The 20,772-nt window shown below is 42.6% G+C and overlaps 1 protein-coding gene across 2 annotated transcripts in view; it reads right to left on the reverse strand.

The window, feature by feature from the left end:
• LOC308402256 (calcium-dependent secretion activator 1-like) overlaps positions 1 to 20,772 on the reverse strand; it is a 336,790-nt gene that overhangs the window by 140,482 nt on the left and 175,536 nt on the right. For both annotated transcript variants that reach the window (XM_080890943.1, XM_080890942.1), the window contains exons 12-13: positions 3,875 to 4,011; positions 3,333 to 3,520 (exon numbers count right to left, since the gene is read on the reverse strand). In XM_080890943.1, the coding sequence (XP_080747069.1) occupies positions 3,333 to 3,520; positions 3,875 to 4,011 (325 nt within the window). The remainder of the gene's footprint in view (positions 1 to 3,332; positions 3,521 to 3,874; positions 4,012 to 20,772) is intronic.

Here is a 20,772-nt window from a genome sequence, read left to right on the forward strand (position 1 = left end):
AGAACTTAAACTCAAAAAAGAAAAGTAAAATATTATTTTGCATTGTCAGGTTTGACAGTACAAAGTGACATTGATGTCATTGAAAAAGATGCCAGATGTTTCTGTGAAAACAGCTGTGTGAAAATAACTGCAATAATGTTCAGTTTTCTTTCAAATGTACCAATTAAACACAAATACAAAATCAACTGCAGCTGAAATATTATTTATCTGTTTTAAAGACATTTCACTGGAGCTGAATGGAGTTGATATTTAGTTCTACAGAAGTCAAATCCTGACTCTTTAGCAGGTGACCGGGCAGTTGCGTCTAACTTGATGCACCAACACCTCCAGGCTGGCAGGCTATTAGAAGGCAGTAGCGGTGGTGTGGTATTTATGTGTTGGGGGGAGGGGAGGGTTGGTCTGGCCTAGGATGAGGTGTGTGCATATGGGCACATGCAGCAGCTATGGCTGCAGAGACATTCAGCCATAACACATGACAACCTGTCAACATGTCATGACTCAACCTCCAGGCACGATGGCTGGACTGGCAGATTAGGTCTCTGCCTCGTGTCTGTGGACGGGACTACATAAAGATATAATTATTTTTGGATTTTAAAAAAAATTCTACTCTTTTTTTAGATATTTATTCACCTGCACAAACATTTTTCTATGTGTAAAGTCTGTTATGATACTAAATAAAGTGCATGAGCCTATCATTTCTAATTCCAAAAATTCTAGCTGGTCATATTTCCCCCTGTTCTTTCCCTCTCTTTCTGTTAGAGTGACTGCTATCCATCTGTCCATAGTGATCAAAAAAGGCCTCAGTCCTCCGTCACTATTTGTCACAGATAGATGAAAAGATTGATAGATGGATGGATACATACAGGAGGGTTAGTTGGAGAAATGATGCAGGTTGGAGGTGGGGGCACTGACAGACAGCCCTCCCTGACCTTTGCCCTCAATGCTGGAGTGGCCCTCGTCTATCTTTGTTTGGCTTCAGCTGCCGACAGCTGACTGTGATGTTGACAGATATGATGGCTGATCACATCACAGCAGATTAGACAAGAGGTAAATAGTGCAACTTAGATAACAGGCTAGTGGAATAACATGCAGGGAACTCATCAGTCATAGCCAAACAACCTTCAACAGAGGACACAGTTTGATCCGACTGAAAAGCACAGCCACAAGTTTTATATCCCACTCTGTGAAAATTGTTTATTTGCTGGTGTCAACATCACACACACAGATTTCACACTCCAAACCATCACGTCCATTAGTATATGGAAAATGTAATTTGTTGATTCTGAATGAACTAATCAAGGTGTGCTTTAAGTACTAACTGTAATTCAAGACTTTTAAAGAAAAAAGAACATTAACTACTGAGGACTTAAAGCTTCTTTCAGACGCTACTTCTATAAGGGGCGATCGTGGCTCAAGAGTTGGCAGTTCATCATGTAATCAGAAGGTTGCCGGTTCGAGCCCCGGCTTGGACAGTCTCGGTCGTTGCGTCCTTGGGCAAGACACTTCACTCGTTGCCTACTGGTGGTGGTCAGAGGGCCCGGTGGCGCCAGTGTCCGGCAGCCTCGCCTCTGTCAGTGCGCCCCAGGGTGGCTGCGGCTACAACGTAGCTGCCATCACCAGTGTGTGGATGACTGAATGTGGTGTAAAGCACTTTGGGGTCTTAGGGACTAAGTAAAGCGCTTTACAAATACAGACCATTTACACACCAACATCATTTTAAATAGTTTTTAATATTTGGCTGAGTTGTTCTTTACTCCTTTAAGTTCCTGCTTGATTTTTGCCATTCACTGAGGAAATATCCTAATGACCGCTGGTTAGCACTATATGGATTTGCATGCAACACAGTTCTATTATAATCAATAAAGAGCCCTGATTTTCAGTGAGCATTCCCTCAGAAGGGACAAACGGACCCAAACTTTGCAACTTTGTGTAGGGATCAAGTATTCAGGATTTGCCTTTAATTTGTCACAGCAGAACTGGGATGATTATGTAATGTAAAGTTTGTTCCATAGGCTGACATCTCAGCACAAGCACACCTGGCTCAGATCATCTAGAAAAACACATCACTCATACTGAATAGTTCCTGGAACTGTTGTAATGACATTTTAGATAATGGGTTAATTTGATAAAATGCAAATTATATCAGGTAGTAGTGAGTTATGTCAGTAGTGATGGACAAGATATATGCTATTATGGGGAGACACCAAATGTTTCCTTTTGAGGAACAATCAGTAAAAAGAGGGGTAGAAAAAGTTTAAAAGGAAACCTCTGATAGGGCAGGAATCGGACCCACCCAACCTGACAAAACTGACAAAAACTGTAGTAAAGGGCTGTTTCGTCTACAAGTTGCAAAAGAATTGTTCCTTAGAGTAAAACTGACAGCAATCTTCCAACAGACAAACACGCAGAAAGTCTCAGGCTGGATTCAGATTTAAAGTTTACCTTTGATAAGCCTTTTTTTGTCTGTGCTGATGATCTTTCTTTTCAATGGCAGAAACATTTAGCCACACCTACACTGGCTCTAGGGTCAGTCAGTTATCAACAGCTAACAAAGCTGGATGTGAAGCTGTGATACTCCTTTAGTGATATGATGGGAATAGGTTACTGTATACCTCTCGTTTGATTCTTCAGTACGTTATCTGCTGAGTGATGAGTTGAACACCTCAGTTATCGAAACCTTTGGTTAGAAAAATGTTTTGTGGAAATCTTACCATACAGCCAAAGTCTTTTTTTTATCATGAACTCTGTGGTTTTCAGTTTCTTTTAGCAGTTTGGGAAAGGATCTCAGGGATAAAGGGTAAAAAGGTTACAAGATACTGGTAAGTGCCAAACACACTGGTCTGTGCAGGTTTTAGGGTCTGTGCAGGAAGGGTAAGTCACAGTGTGAATAAGGCAAGAAGGTTATACAAAGCACAAAAAAAAGAAAAAAAAATGGAAGAGTGAGCATGAAAACAACATGCAAAATCAAACTAAAATCAGCCGCTGCAACCAAATCAAACCCAAAGTTACATATTACATATCCACATATATGTGGTCTGCCCCTGTTCCAGTTTTAATTATTAGTTAATCCTCTCGAGGCAGGCGTTGCCGATTTGCAACAGTTGAAAACTAACAACCTGATTACCCCACATACATATTTGATGAGTTTGTTTTACTCAGAAGTACCACTGCAGGACTTGGTTGTGCATTAGCAACAAAAAGTTTAATTTGAGCGTGAGAGGGTTAACTGTTCAGTTCAGAGTTCAGTTATTCAGAGTTTCAGTGATTTCTGCATTGACAAAGGAGGACTGGAGCATTTGGGGCAAATAAAGGAGACAGGAGTTGATATTTACCTGTTTCCATGGACATGGGATGCACAGAAGGCGAAGCTGTAGTGCAGCAGTGTGGGATCAATCATGGCTCCATTCTCTGCCCTCTCCAGCAGATCGCTCAGGTAACATAGATGGCGATGGCAGCCTCGAACACCATAACGAGCACAGTACTCATCCAAGACAAACACCTGACCAGGACTAAACCAGCCCTGTTGGTAACACACAGAAACACTGTTGTCGGATTCCTCTGATGAAATAAGTGATGTTTATATGCTATAACACTCTGTAATAGCACTTAACAATAGTATCATGCGAGCATATTAAACCACATCTTTACTGATAGTAAGACTTTGTTATTATTAAGACACTACGGTTGCTAAGATACAGAATGCATTCCTGTGTTCACTCCATAAGACCTGTTGCCACTGATTTTCAGTACTTTTCATGTGAAATTTGGCACACCTCAATCGTTTCTCTTTGTTTCCCTCTCAACAGCCACCATTGTTGCCGGTTTTTCTATCAATTATAGGTTTTAGACTCTTTTTGGATTTTGATTTACTTACCAAGCAGGAATATGAGTCATTAAGCCTGTGGTCCAGAGTGAGGCGCTGGACAAGCTCAAACAGCGAGGCATGGTCAAAGTTACAGGGGTTAGCTGAAATAAACTCGTCCATGCCATGCTTCTGGGCTCGATCAGCATCTGTTTATGCCAGATTATGCATTCGACGATGCGGCACACAGAGAGAGAAAGACATAAAAAAGGCAAATGTCATGTGTCGTATTCATGTTATGCAGTCATTCATAATTTGCATGATTGGCAAAATTTGTGCATTAACTCTCTTTACATGAGCTTAAACACCATATTGGCTGTGATTATACTTACTACAACAAGAGAAAGTAATAATAATCATTTTCCCAGTGAATGCCTTTTCTACATTTGTCAGAAACACAAAAAGGGCATCATTCTGATGCCTCTTCACAGCATTGGCAGTGGCCCCCAGCTCTCTAGTGTGGCCCCATTTAACTGTCACACTAAATACCTGAGAATGAGCAAAGAATGAGGACTCACAATAATCTATTTTACTCATCAAAGTAGAGGGGTTAATTAATGATTCTTTGAAATCAAAGTGGTATATTGAAAGTAGAACAAATTTTAGATAAAAATGTCGTTATAATTGACAGTATGGACATGATGTCACTGACGTCTTTGTGTAGTCTCATGTAGAAGATTTTTCCACCAGTGTCATTTTGGATGCAGAAAAACAGATGAAACCACACGCTCACTGGCTGATGACTGGTGATTGACAAGTTGTTAACCACTGAGCATGCAGTTTCATGTCATGATTAATGCACCATTTTGAAACCTTAATTTTTCAAACCCACCCATGTTTATACTGTCAATGATTATAACACAACTTTGCAAAATAAAATTTGACCAATTTTGTCATTAATTTAAAAGAAAAATTGGAATGCTACACTAAACATGTGGCTGTTGCTTTGTAATAAATATGATATTTGCTCCTGAGAACCAAGGAAAAATGAATGTTCCCATTGAACTTTTTTGTGATTTCCCTTCTCTTTGTAGCTAAAAGAAGCCAACCAAACACATGAGACATCAATGGAGAGCCCAGAATGTCCTCTATTTAGTGCATCAGGACTTCAAATGAGTCAAATTACTTATAGACCAAAACCAAATGTGCATTACAGAGGGCATAAATGAATAGGCTGGTTCTCAGGAGGCTTACACAAAAGCCACCGTAGAGTATGCCCAACAACAACCTGCTAAGAAAAAAAAACACATTTTAGTAAAGTAAAATCCAGTAGTTAAAAAAAAGAACGCACACCCCTTATTTAAAGAAATTTGAGTTATTTCAAAGCAATTTTATAGCTTCTTTATATAAAAAGAATATTGAGCTTTGTATATACTGAAGGAAGGGAAAAAATGTCCTTCCAATGATTTCGCATATTTTTAGTGAAATTTCATATACACACAACTGTATTTAAGGCATGCTCCCTAGCAATAAAAATCATTAGCACACAGAATACTTAGAGTCATTATTGACAGACACATAACTCTAATGTAGCTTCCAAACATGTTTGTAGACACAAAGGATATTTCATGTTCTGTTACAGGAAAGCAATCCTAAGAGATGAAGTTGTTATCCTCAATATAATAACTGGGACAAGTATTGTTTAGCCCAACATCTCAAATAAACAGCACATGTTTTGCTTGCTAAAAATGGGCTACAACCAGTGCAATCAGTTCTTTCCCACACATAATAGCAGAATATTCTCAAAGATGTAATTAAATTTGATGTGTTTAAATAAATCCACTAAAATGGATATGAATAGAAGTTATAGTGAGCTACCCAACAATCGAGAGATTTGTCAGGCAACATCCTCTTTACTGCCAATTGAAAGCACCTCAGCTGTCAGTCAACAAACAAAACAAAGAGTGGGATGCTGGGAGCTGATTGTGTTCCCTCAACAAGTCCCCACCCCCACAACCTCCCCCAAATATCTAAAAAGGTGACATTGAGGTGCCCCTTTGGTCCATAGCTGGTGGCCTGTCAGGTCTGTTTGATGTGAGTGAGCAAGAGTGGAGGCGGGAGGGCTGGACAGTAACATGCAGTGACATTAGTCACTCCCATCCGTCTGGGCTGGAGAAAGACGGCCCTGACAATGACTGATGGCTGCTATTCATTTTTAGATTCAAAGGAGAGAAACCGGGAGGCAGTGGATCCAGTGCTGGTGCTAGCCATGGTGGTCAAAATCATTTGGCACTATTTAGCACATGGCTTGCTTTGGTTGTGGACTGACCGTGAAATGTGTTTAGGTCCTCTGGTATACTGCACTGACTTCCATACCCAACCTCATCACTACAGCACATGGCTAATTATGAGCAGGTCATCTAATGTTGTCACAGCTTCCAGTAGCCACTGTGTATCTCAATAAATTCAATTAAAATCATCATCAGTGAGTTATGATTAAACCTCCACATGTTTGCTGTAGTCGTAGTAGTTCATAAGTACTCCACGACTCTTGTCTGCACTGAGTAGGAGATGCTCTGTATCTCATTTTACATGTGTATAGTGACAATAAAAGGCACTCTATTCTATTCTATTCTATTCTATTCGAGTCTAGCCTAGTCTATTCTATTCTAGTAACATGGAATGTTACTAGAAGACATGGAATGACATTTCTGTTAAAACCATTAATAAAATAAAATAAACTCTGATTTAATAGAATCGGATACTTATTTTTATATCTTTATATATTTAAAATAAGTACCTTGATCAATGTGCTACTGGCAGATGGCATCCCAAAATATAAGATGGAAATTGTACAGTTAGACATGGTAATACCTCTGAGAACTAATGCAGGCCCCAGTTAAGCAAAACAACACAAAAGTCACAATGTTCATCATCATTAGTGAGTCTGTTAATTCTGTTACTGTTGCATAATGGATTTCTTTTTTAAGACAAATGTGACTTTTACTGGTGATGGGGGATGAGTGATACCACCCTAACCTTTTTGACTCCATGAGTTGTTTTTTTTTTCTGAGATTTCTTTCTGAAATACAAACTTGCATTGATAGTGCCATCGATAAATGTTCTCTATTCTTACCTGCTGTCTCGTTCTGAACACTCCCATCTATTTGTTTCACATTTGTCACTATGCAGTTTCCCTGTTGTAATTTTGGCCAAAACCATGGCCAAACATGAGAGACACCAGGTTATCCAAATAAATTAATTCTTTGTTCTACTCTAGACTCACAGAAGGTTTTTACAACTCTTATTGCCATGGGAACAAGGAACCTCCTGAACTGCTCAGATCTTCAGGAAAATCCTATCAGCAATGACACGTTCTGTCATTGCTCTTTCGCCCAGCTGGGAGGCTATGAAGAGAGTTTTTGCCGTTGTTCTTTCAGTTTGTTCAATGTGTCCATATACACCACAGTCTTAAGTGAGTCAAGTCTCCTTCCAAACACTGAGCTGGATTTTTTTGTCCATCAGGATGCACCCTCAACACACATCAGCACTAAAGAGAGCACTGGCCACCACACTCTGATGAAATGTATACAGCATTTCACACCACTGTTACCTTCACCCTCCACATCCTCTCGAGCTCTTCTCTGAGCCCTTGGTATTTCTCCAGCTTCTCGTGTTCCTTCTTCCTGATATTGCTGTCATTCGGAACCGCTACATCGATCATTACGGCCGTCTTCTTCTGTTTGTCTACCACCACTATGTCCGGTTGGTTAGCCACCACCATTTTGTCCGTCTGTATCCGGAAGTCCCACAGGATCTTAGCTCGGTCATTCTCCACCACCCTTGGGGGCATCTCCCATTTTGACCTTGGGACTTCCAGGTTATACTCGGCACAGATGTTCCTGTACACTATGCCGGCCACTTGGTTATGGCGTTCCACGTATGCCTTGCCTGCTAGCATCTTGCACCCTGCTGTTATGTGCTGGATTGTCTCTGGGGCATCTTTACACAGCCTGCACCTGGGGTCTTGCCTGGTGTGATAGACCCCAGCCTCTATGGATCTTGTACTCAGAGGTTGTTCTTGTGCTGCCATGATTAGTGCCTTTGTGCTGTCTTTCAGTCCAGCTTTGTCCAGCCACTGGTAGGATTTCTGGATATCAGCCACCTCCTCTATCTGCCGGTGGTACATACCGTGCAGGGGCCTGTCCTTCCATGATGGTTCCTCGCCTTCCTCCACTTTCTTGGGATTCTGCTGCCTGAGGTATTCACTGAGCACTCGGTCAGTTGGGGCCATCTTCCCAATGTATTCTTGGATGTTCGTTGTCTCATCCTGGACTGTGGTGCTGACACTCACCAGTCCCCGGCCCCCTTCCTTCTGCTTAGTGTACAGCCTCAGGGTGCTGGATTTGGGGTGAAACACTCCATGCATGGTAAGGAGCTTTCTTGTCTTTATGTCAGTGGCTTCTATCTCCTCCTTTGGCCAGCCTATTACCCCAGCAGGGTACCTGATCACGGGCAGGGCGTACGTGTTGATGGCCCGGATCTTGTTCTTACCGTTCAGCTGACTCCTCAGGACCTGCCTGACCCCCTGCAGGTACTTGGTGGTTGCAGCCTTTCTAGCGGCCTCTTCATGGTTCCCATTTGCCTGCGGGATCCCCAGGTACTTGTAGCTGTCCTCTATGTCTGCAATGTTGCCTTCTGGTAGTTCAATCCCCTCAGTTCTGACTACCTTCCCTCTCTTTGTTACCATTCGACTACACTTCTCCAGTCCGAACGACATTCCAATGTCATTGCTGTATAGCCTGGTAGTGTGGATCAGTGAATCGATGCCTCGTTCACTCTTGGTATACAGCTTGATGTCATCCATGTACAGGAGCTGGCTGACAACTGCTCCGTTCCGTAGTCGGTATCCGTAGCCAGTCTTGTTAATGATCTCACTGAGGGGGTTCAGGCCTATGCAGAACAGCAGTGGGGACAGAGCATCTCCTTGGTAGATCCCGCACTTGATGGTGACTTGTGCTATGGGCTTGGAGTTGGCCTCTAGTGTTGTACACCACATCCCCATTGAGTTCCTGATGAAGGCTCTTAGGGTCCTGTTGATCTTGTACAATTCTAGGCATTCCAGTATCCAGCTGTGGGGCATTGAGTCATAGGCCTTCTTGTAATCAATCCAGGCAGTGCACAGTTTGGTCAGTCTGGTCTTGCAGTCTCGGCTGACTGTTCTGTCTACCAGTAGCTGGTGTTTTGCGCCTCTGGTATTCTTGCCAATTCCTTTCTGTGTCCCGCTCATGTATTGACCCATGTGCCTGTTCATCTTAGCCGATATGATGCCTGACAGGAGCTTCTATGTAGTACTGAGGCAGGTTATTGGTCGGTAGTTGGAGGGGACCGGTCCCTTCTTGGGGTCCTTGGGGATCAGGACCGTCCGACCTTTGGTTAGCCATTCCGGGTGTCTCTCGTTAACTAGCAGCTGGTTCATTTGTGCTGCCAGACGCTCGTGGAGTGCAGTCAGCTTCTTTAGCCAGTAGGCGGGAACCATGTCGGGCCCTGGTGCCGTCAAACTCTTCATACTGGAGACCCTTTCTTGGATATCTGCCACTGATATGTGTGTGTGTGTATATATATATATATATATATATATATATATATATATATATATATATATATATATATATATATATATATATATCGGAGATCTCTGTCCAGAAGAGCGCAGTCCTGGGAACAGCTAAGATACTGCGCAGGACCCTCAAGCTCCCAGGCCTCTGGTAGAGGACCCGAGCTTGAAGGATAAACCGCCCGCAGGGGCGTGCTGGGTGTTTATATATATATATGTCCTCTACAACATATATTAATCTATCACTATGATTAATCTGATTAAAAGTTTTTAATTTAATGTCTTTATTAACCCATCTGAAGTACACAATGACTCAAATCCCTGTTTCGAGCAGTTTGTCCAAGTAGAGTTAACTTCACACACACGCAAATAAGGGATGGGTACTGGCCATTATGCCATTATGGCACCGGTTCTGACATAAACAGTAGTAACCAGACCGAAAAGCATTGCACGTTTCAGTGCTTTATTTCAGTGCTTTTTTTCCTAAGATGTCATACACTTTGGATTCTAGCCAATCATTTTATCTTTCCAAAGATAGTAGGTGGGCCTAGGTACGTACGTTCTTTTAGAGCAGAGCTACAGATTAAAAATGCCCCAGGCGAAGCAGTCAAAATTCTGGCTGTACTTCACAGCAAAAGATGCAAACTCAGCAGCCTGCAACAAGTGCTTTAAGCTGATACTGTGATACTGTGCAAAGGAGGTAACACCTCAAATATGATGAAAGACCTGGCGACGCATAGCGTTTTTTTTTAAAGTTGAGAAATGCGCCGTATTTGATAGCTTGCTAGCTCACACCGAGCACATCTACTGCGGGTGTGGTGCCTGTTATCGGACCGGAGTTAGCAACATCCCCCAAAAACACGAGGGGAGAGTCCTGGCCCCTAGCCCTGCCAGTGTAGCAGAAATGATGATGGATGATGGCAGCAGCAGCCGTTCTTCTCTGCGTGAGTAGCTTAATGTTGTTCGTGTGTAATTTACGTTGAGTAGGCTAACCACGTTATTACATTAATGCATGTAAGGTGATCTAGCAAACACCGTTGTAGTTACATGCGGCTGTCTTCTTGTTTGATGGCAGATACTCCCTTCACCCTGGCCAAAAAGGCTAAAATGACCAAAGAAAAAGTGGAAAACAGCTAAACATGAGAGGTTTTTGGACAAAGTTTGTGTTCTCCATTCTTTAAGCACCAGTTCGAGCACCGTTTAAGCACCAGCACCATTAAAAAACTACCGGTTTGGCACCAGTATTGGATAAAAGCTAAACGATACCCATCCCTAGCGCAAATGGGCAGTTGATCTGGGAGAGACAGGCAGCAGAACCAATCAACTCAATATGGAAGATGACAGCACAACACGTTGGCCCTCTTGATGCCTGAAAGATGAACAAGCGAATGGCTCAATACATGAGTGGGGCACTGAAAGGAACTGGCAAGAACATCAGAGGTGCAAAACACCAGCTACGTGTTAGACCGAGCAGTCGCCCGAGACTGCAAGACCAGACTGACCAACCTGTGCACTGCCTGGATTGATTACAATATAAACAGGACCCTAAGAGCCTTCACCAGGAACTCAATGGGGATGTGGCGTACAACACTAGAGGCCAACTTCAAGCCAATAGCACAAGTCAGCATCAAGTGCAGGATCTACCAAGGAGATGCTCTGTCCCCAATGCTGTTCTGCATAGGCCTGAACCCCCTTAGTGAGATCATTAACAAGACTGGCTACGGATACCGACTACGAAATGGAGCAGTTGTCAGCAGCCTCCTTTACATGGATGGCATCAAGCTGTATGCCAAGAGTGAACGAGACATCGATTCAGCAATGAACGAGACATCGATTCAGCAATCGATTCAGCAATACAGCAATGACATTGGAATGTCGTTCGGACTGGAGAAGTGTAGTCGGATGATGATGAAGAGAGGGAAGTAGTCAGAATTGAGGGGATTGAACTACCAGAAGGCAACATTACAGACATAGAGGACAGCTACAAGTACCTGGGGCCACTAGGACATCTGCAACGACCAAGTACCTGCAGAGGTACCGTGATCAGGTACCCTGCTGGGATAATAACTTGGCCAAAGGAGGAGACAGAAGCCACTGACATCAAGACTAGTAAACTCCTGACCATGCATGGAGGGTTTCACCCCAAATCCAGCACCTTAAGGCTGTATGCTAAGCAGAAGGAAGGGGGCCGGGGACTGGTGAGTGTCAGCACCACAGTCCAGGATGAGACAACGAACATCCAAGAATACATTGGGAAGATGGCCCCAACTGACCGAGTGCTCAGTGAATACCTCAGGCAGCAGAAACCCAAGAAAGAGGAGGAAGAGGAGGAACCATCATGGAAGGACAGGCCCTTGCACGGTATGTACCACCAGCAGATAGAGGAGGTGGCTAATACCCAGAAGTCCTACCAGTGGCTGGACAAAGCTGGACTGAAAGACAGTACAGATGCACTAATCATGGCAACACAAGAAAAAGCTGTCAGTACAAGATCCATAGAGGCTGGGGTCTATCACATGAGGCAAGACCCCATGTGCAGGCTGTGTAAAGATGCCCCAGAGACAATCCAGCACATAACAGCAGGGTGCAAGATGCTAGCAGGCAGGGCATACATGGCACGCCATAACCAAGTGGCCGGCATAGTGTACAGGAACATCTGTGCCGAATATGGTTTGGAAGTCCCGAGGTCAAAATGGAAGACGACGCCTAGGGTGATCAAGAATGACTGAGCTAAGATACAAATAATAAGGCGTAATTAAGACAGCATATATAATTTAGACAGCATACAGGGCGGAGGTAGACAACAGAAAACAACTTGAAGCTGAATGTTCTTAAAACAAAAGAACTCATAATGGACTTCAGGAGATCCACTCTTCTCTCAGTATAAATGAGAACAGGTGAAATCTGTCTCTACCGTTTCTAGTTATAAAAATCTGCTGTTAATTTTTGATTATCTCAACTGTGTAATGTTTTTTTTAAAGTGACTTCACATAAATATTATTTAACACTAGGAAGGCCCAGGCTTCTACCTTTCTACCTTTAAAACCCGCCACCAGCCAAATGGCTGGTAGGCTTTTAGCTAAGCTTTAGCTTCAGGCAAGTGGAAGCTAAATTGGCTAGTCATTCATATGTAAATTGGGTTGTTACCTGGGAATTCTGGAGGGAGGGGAGTGGGGGTGTGTGGATGAGGGGGTGGGGGAGCTGCTAAAAGCGGTGAGCTTCCTTTTGTTTCATCTTGATGCATTCTCAATCATCCAGGGAAACAAATCTCCAAAAGTCACCAACTTGGAGTGTTTCAGTTTGCCATCTTAGGGAGAAATCAACACACATGGGTGTATGTCCTTTGTTGCTGAGATTTATTGATAAAAACAGTACAAAAAATCAACCATTTGTACACATTTTTACAAATAATTATAAAAAGTGAGTGAGTACATTTCAACATTTTCAGCAATCACTCACAATCCTGGCACTGCCATGGTATCTGTAGTCTGCATTTACCTTGGCTTGGCTTCCTGATCAATTGTCCACTACCAAAAGGAAGCCAAGCCCTGTGATCACACCTTGTTTTGTTGTAAAGGGTGGCAGGGCTTGGCTTCCTTTTGGTAGTGGAGCATTGATCAGTCGTCCATTGTGGCATCAATGTGATCACACCTTGTTTTGTTGTAAAGGGTGGCAGGGCTTGGCTTCCTTTTGGTAGTGGAGCATTGATCAGTCGTCCATTGTGGCATCAATGTGATCACACCTTGTTTTGTTGTAAAGGGTGGCAGGGCTTGGCTTCCTTTTGGTAGTGGAGCATTGATCAGTCGTCCATTGTGGCATCAATGTGATCACACCTTGTTTTGTTGTAAAGGGTGGCAGGGCTTGGCTTCCTTTTGGTAGTGGAGCATTGATCAGTCGTCCATTGTGGCATCAATGTGATCACACCTTGTTTTGTTGTAAAGGGTGGCAGGGCTTGGCTTCCTTTTGGTAGTGGAGCATTGATCAGTCGTCCATTGTGGCATCAATGTGATCACACCTTGTTTTGTTGTAAAGGGTGGCAGGGCTTGGCTTCCTTTTGGTAGTGGAGCATTGATCAGTCGTCCATTGTGGCATCAATGTGATCACACCTTGTTTTGTTGTAAAGGGTGGCAGGGCTTGGCTTCCTTTTGGTAGTGGAGCATTGATCAGTCGTCCATTGTGGCATCAATGTGATCACACCTTGTTTTGTTGTAAAGGGTGGCAGGGCTTGGCTTCCTTTTGGTAGTGGAGCATTGATCAGTCGTCCATTGTGGCATCAATGTGATCACACCTTGTTTTGTTGTAAAGGGTGGCAGGGCTTGGCTTCCTTTTGGTAGTGGAGCATTGATCAGGAAGCCAAGCCAAGGTAAATGCAGACTACAGATACCATGGCAGTGCCAGGATTGTGAGTGATTGCTGAAAATGTTGAAATGTACTCACTCACTTTTTATAATTATTTGTAAAAATGTGTACAAATGGTTGATTTTTTGTACTGTTTTTATCAATAAATCTCAGCAACAAAGGACATACACCCATGTGTGTTGATTTCTCCCTAAGATGGCAAACTGAAACACTCCAAGTTGGTGACTTTTGGAGATTTGTTTCCCTGGATGATTGAGAATGCATCAAGATGAAACAAAAGGAAGCTCACCGCTTTTAGCAGCTCCCCCACCCCCTCATCCACACACCCCCACTCCCCTCCCTCCAGAATTCCCAGGTAACAACCCAATTTACATATGAATGACTAGCCAATTTAGCTTCCACTTGCCTGAAGCTAAAGCTTAGCTAAAAGCCTACCAGCCATTTGGCTGCTCTCCGGGTTTTAAAGGTAGAAAAGCCAAATGGCTGGGCTCTGGGCCTTCCTAGTGTTAATTAATAGGTCTTAACAGTTCAGCCAAGAGAGATCAAAAACAATAAACTTAGAATATGCCCTATAACGGTCGTAGCTGGTGGGCATGTCTCTACTACTGTACATTTTGTACACAGTATATTTTAAAATCTTTGAATAATATCAAAACTTAAGCAATGAATTAGGAAATAAATAATGGCTACGGGGAATTAATGATCACTTAAATATTTTAGAATATCCTAGATTAACCTCAAAAACTCAGGGCACGGTTAATCTGTAGTGAATGTACTCAGACTGCAAAGTGACCAGTAAGAGCTTGTAGGTTGTTGTCCATCTTCCTGTTTGTTTACCTCAGCTGTCAATGCTGGGTGAGAAGCATCTATCTTTATTTAGTTTTGAAGAGGAAATAAAACTTTTTGAAAGGAGTCTGATACAAGTTGATGAGCCAGTAAAGCTCACTTCTCACAGATGACAGTGACACTGACGTGAGTTGTTAAAAATATTCTTAACTTTTCTGTCAGTGAGCACTGTTGTTGTTGCCACTCTTAACCTTAGTTAATTGCTGTTAGTAACTGCTAATTAGGGCGCAGGCACTAAAAGTGTGAAGGCCCTATTGCATCTGTTCCACTTCTTATTAGGGCACAAGCACTAACAGCGCAAAAGCTGTATTGTAATTGTTCAGTTCATATTATCAGGCAAATGTATTGGAATTTGGGATCCTTAACATGCTCAAAAACCCATAGATTTTGCATATGTCTCAGGTCCAGTGAAAAGTTATGTATTTTATTGGATTCAGACAAGGGCGTTTCTAAACTGCTCTACAGTGCCACTTATATCAAAATCAGAATCAGAATACTTTATTAATCCCAAAGGAAATTAGGGTTACAGCAGGCTGCACGCTAATGGCGCATGCGCACTTACAAAGGAACCTTCTGACCAAACTTACACAAACAGCACATTGGGAAGACATGTCAGAAAGGTAGGCTGACAGGAAAAAAACAACGAAAATACATAACATGAGGTGAGAGGAGGACAAAAAAAACTCCACTCAGACTGAGCTCCTGGTGGGAGAACAGTTTGATAACAGAAAAAACACCTCAGTACAAAAAGCACATGACTATCAATACACCATAGAAACACAAGGTAAGCAACAGGGGCGGGTAAAGGGTAAGAGAGAGCCGGTGTAGGCAGCGCATCCGGTCCTGCAGCATGTCTGCGCTGGTCCAGTCGACCGCCATCTTCCCCGGGAGGGCACAAGCATCGAAGGCTTTTGGAAAGGGAGGGGGGATCCGTGTGTATCAGTGTATGTGTGTGTGTGCGTGTCCAGAGTTCAGCTGAGACAGTGTCCTTCGCCCTGCCAGGCTAAGTAAACAGTCTTCCAGCCAACCCAGGTGGCCTTGCGTAGGATAGGAAGAACAGTCTAAGCACAGTCTGTTATCAGGGAGTTGTTGTTCAGCTCCAGCCTTGAGATCACAGCTGGCGCCGAAGTGGTAGCCGCATGAAGTGATGATGGTTTTTACTTTAGTGCGAACAACTCATATGAATTTCAAAGCTGTTCTAACAGTCTGACACTGGTCTCTCAATCTCCTGTTGGAGAGCCGCAAACTTCTCCATGATGTTATCAAACTTACGCTCTGTGATGTTGTCCTTCTTGTGCTCAAAGAGCAGATTCTGAGAACTCACGGCCACAGTGAGCTTCTCCAAGATGTAATCAAATTTTGCTCAGAGGTTTTATTCTGAGTGTTCACAGCAGCCGTAAGCTTCTCCAAGATCTTATTCGTGCTGCGCTCAGTGAGCCCATTTTGAGAACTCACCACTCGATTGTCAAAGGAGCTTTCAAAGAAAAGCGTCTGGACTTCTTTAAGTTACTTGAAGACGTTTCACCTCTCATCCAAGAAGCTTCTTCAGTTCTAAGGTCAAATGGTGGAGAGTCCCAGATATAAACCTAGTGGGAGTAACCCCTCACAGAGGGACAAAAGGACCCCTGATGATCCTCTAATCGCCTGAGCCAAGGTGGGAAACTGGGTGTGGGTCCCAATCAGCCAGAGTTTCGGGTGTGTTCATTGTGAAACCTGGCCCCACCTTATCATGCGAATTCCTGAGGTCAGATGGCCCAGGATGTGAGTGGGCGTTAAGGCGTCTGGGAAGGGATCTCAAAACTGGATTATAGATGGCAGAGAGTTGGTGTCGTAAACCCCGCCTCTGTTCAAAGATGGTCGCTCACAGTGGACATAGATGGCTTCTTTCACTCCTCTTTCAAACCATCTGTCCTCTCTGTCCAAAATGTGAACATTGGCATCCTCGAAAGAGTGTCCTTTATCCTTAAGATGCAGATGGACTGCTGAGTCTTGTCCTGTGGAGGTGGCTCTTCTGTGTCGTGCCATCCGCTTGTGAAGTGGCTGTTTGGTCTCTCCAATGTAGAGGTCTGAGCATTCCTCGCTGCACTGTACAGCATACACCACATGTGGTGACCTGGATGACTGAGAACCTTCACAGACATATCACCACTCGATTCAATCCCAGCGGGCAGCCTTGTGGGGTTTTGAACAGCCGATTCCGCTTTTTTTAATTTTCAATTTTTCAAGTTTTTTTGTGGATACCATGTGGGTACCACATGGGCTTATAAAATGGGGCCATTATGGAACCCACGGACAATCCCACTTAAAACCCACTTTTTAGCCTATCTCGGTGTTACATTGGTAAAATCTGGGAACTAAATGGGCCCCAACTGAGCAAAGTACACAGAGACCCACCCGGGCCCCATCTTTCAAGTTCTTAGTGGGTACAACATGAGGACAACGTGAGCTAAAAAGTTGGAATGGCATTATCAGTGGGTTCTGTAGTTGCATTTCACTTCTAGTTTGAATTGGCTCATTTCTGGCACCGGGTGGGCCCCATGTAGTAAAACAGTCACCAAATCAATTTAACAGACGGCCAATACGGGTTCTGTGACACAAAGACACCAAATATATTAAAGCTGACTGCAAACAAAAATATAACCATTAACCATTGTAACCATTGTAACCATTGTAACCATCCATTGTAAATATAACTATTACAAAAATCACGAGGATACACAAAACAACATTTTTCACATTTTTTTTATTTTGTCCAAAGTGCGTAAACTTTTGAAAAACTAGAAATGTCAAACTACATCAAAATTCCTTAGATATTTGGAACTGAAGCAACATGGGGGAAAGGTCAGATGGAAGACTCAAAAGCTTATCTTGAATCAGCAGGGTTTCTGTTTTGTTTTTTTACATAGCCGTAAGTCTATTTTGTACCCTTGCATCCCTCAGTCCTCCTCTGTCTTTAGCTCCAGTGAACCACTTGGACAGAGCCTTCTCTGCTTCTTGCAAGTTGACTTTTGATGTTCAATATTTTCTTCAGTGCCTCTGCAAATGAAGAAGAAAAATGGGAAAGCCAAAGTAAAGTTAACCTTAGCTTACTTCATTTGGTGATGATTTGCAAAGAACAATGTTTATTTCACTTTATTGCCTCAAAAAATATATAAAAATTGCATGATAACCAATCTCAGTTGCACTTTCAAACACTTTATTAAAAAAGTTTATTTTTCTAAAGTTCAAATGTCTCAAGTGAAACTAACTTACCATACACAACATTAAAAAGATGCAAATCCCTGAACTTTTTTTTCCCCATGTCGGCCAAGCATGTTGTACTCCACAGCCAGCTCAGGTGATATGAGGAATTTCATCATCTTTCTTGTGGCATCGTCTACACTTGTTCCCCCTGTATCTGCTACCATGGGAACCTGAGGGGAACATACAAAAAGGACAGATTAGATACTGGCATCTGGTTAGGATGCCTCCCTGGGGAGGTGTTTTGGGCACGTCCCACCAGGAAGAGACCCAGAGGAACACCCAGGACATGCTAGAGGGACTATGTTTCTCAGCTGGCCTGGGAATGCCTTGGGATTTCCCCGGAGGAGCTGGGCCAAGTGCCTGGAGAGAGTGAAGTCTGGGCCTTTCTACTTAGTACCGGATTGGGTCGCAGGGGGCCGCCTAAGCTTAAGATAATGGACCAAGAATGGAGGATACATGGACGCTTTACATATTGGTTAATGTTTACTGTGTGGTGATAACAAAAAATATGGTTGTAAACACAAGCTAAACTATAAAAATTAATTGCAGTTCCTTAACCCTTCATCCCCCATAATGATACGCAGGATAACCGGAATTATATATTGTTTTAGCTGTAAAAGTGTCATAAAATCAGCTGTGAGTGTGTGTGCTTTTTTCGCTTTTTTCAGCATTACTACTACTTTACACATCTGGTGTCATGGTCCTGGGCCATGTTGGCACAGTATTCTTAGTTTTTGTGTGTTTTTTGTATTTTGTTCCCTATTTATGCCTTGGTTCCTGGGTTATTTAGTTAAGATGTTCCTTATTTGGTTACCTCCTGTGTGCCCCTGTGTATCTGTGAGCCCTCGTCTCTCCTTGTGTTTTATTCCATGTTTTCCCCAGCCTGTTATGTCTGTGTTCTCCCTGTGCTCTCTCTCCTCCTGTCTGAACCTCCGTGTACTTCCTGTTTTACTTTGACAGTCTCTCGTCAGTATGCGTCATGTTGTGTTACTCCTGCCCTGTCTCGTTATGATTATCTGTGTCAGCTGTGTTCCCCGTGTGCTCCCACTTCCCTCGTTAACCCTCTGTGTATTTATGTGCATGTCTCCATCAGGTCAGTGTCGCGTCGTCAATGTCTCTTCCCCGAACCTGTGTGGCTTTCTGTTCCCTCGGTCTTTAGTTTATATTCCCGGTTTTGTTCTGTTATTTTGCACTTCTGCAATAAAGCAGCATTTTTGAGTTCAGTTCCAGTCTCCGTGAGTTTTGCGTTTGGGTCTTCTCCTGCCTCCACACAGCCAGTACATGACATCTGGTAGTTTTTTTTCCTCTACTGTATACTATATGAGTGTAATCAGGGATTAATAAGAGACAAAAAAAAAAGAAATTGAAATTTTGCCATTTTTACTAAAGGCGATCAAAATGTACATGAATAAAAGATTTAAATTAGTCAATTCGAATTAATAACTCTAAAACACTGAACAAAATCAAGTATTTGACCCTGTGGTTTATTTTTGGACACTTCTTTTCTTCTAAAAGTCCAGGCATGTTGGGCGCCTGGTAGAGCTCAGGTTTGACGAGACAGGTTTGGAAAAACCTGTCGCTGACAACTTTTTGGGGGCTAAAGGTTTCAAATAAACAGGAATTGCCCAAAATTTGTATAAACTATCAAAGCAGAAGAAAAGTAAAAAAAATCTTTATCTGTTATCAGAATCAAACATTTGATTAGAATAATAAATTTAACTTTCTGGAAGATTTCTCGTTACATCTGTCATAAAAGTAACAACATCTCAGAAAAGAAACATGATAGCAACAGAAAAATATGGTAGCAGTGTGATGTGATGGTCCCTGGCCAGATTTTTACACATATTATAAGCCCTGTGACACAAAAACCACTGAACTCGGATACGCACAGACTGTTTTCCTTCGTGGTGATGAAGGAAAATGCTACTCTGGTATGTAAACGGGAATTTATTCTTCCAGGACCTGAAGCGCCGTAAAGCAGCCAAACCTATCTGTTCTTGATTGTCTTGATGCATGCTCAATCATCCAGGTAAGTAAATCTCCAGAAGTTGATTCTGTTCATGTGGAGGTAGCGTTTTCAGCATTTTCTCCCACTGAAAATGTTACATCCAGATGAACACAATCAACTTTTGGAGATGTTCTCTGATTGGATTGTTAAATTTGTGATTGACATGAAATTGACCAATCAGCTGAAAGGAAGAACAATAGGGTCAAAATTTGGATGTGTAAGTTTAAATCCACACACAGCCAGGAAACCTGAGCGCAGAGTTGTTTGTAGCACCACTTCAGCCAGAGTGGAGATTTTCCATCCATCCACACTGTAAAGTCTGTAGACCAGCAAGTGATAAATGATCAGTGTTGTTGGTATTTTCTAAAAGAGTTGTATGCAATGGGAATTGCTGTTTATAGTCCTCCTGTATATCTGCATGTTGCCTCCCAATTAAAACCTGTGATAGTGGAGATTCATACCTATACCAACAGTTATCAAGTATCCGGATCTACCTTTACTGACGTGCTTAAAGGAAAATTGTTATTTCCATGCATTTTCCTGTTCTGCCTTCAATTTTTCCTCCCACATTTCTAGTTGTGACAGTGCACCTACAACAAAAAAATCTGCTGTGATTTACATTTGTTGAATGAGCAATTTTGTAAAATAGTCTGTTTTTGTACGCACGGTTTACAAATCTGTCCTGTATGGCATGGCGTGATTGCATGCTAAAAAGTTGTTGCTTAAAAATAAAACAATTAATTTTTAATTGATAACATCAGCAGAAAGCCTTGTTATTAATTAGATGTACAATTTCTATAGAATAGGAAACAACTCAGTTCATTTTTGATCATATCAATACCAGCATATTACACAACTCCAACAACCATGATGAAAAACGCTCATCTGCTTCCATCA

Source organism: Rhamphochromis sp. 'chilingali' (assembly GCF_963969265.1).
Source record: "Rhamphochromis sp. 'chilingali' genome assembly, chromosome: 9".
Lineage (NCBI taxonomy): Eukaryota > Metazoa > Chordata > Actinopteri > Cichliformes > Cichlidae > Rhamphochromis > Rhamphochromis sp. 'chilingali'.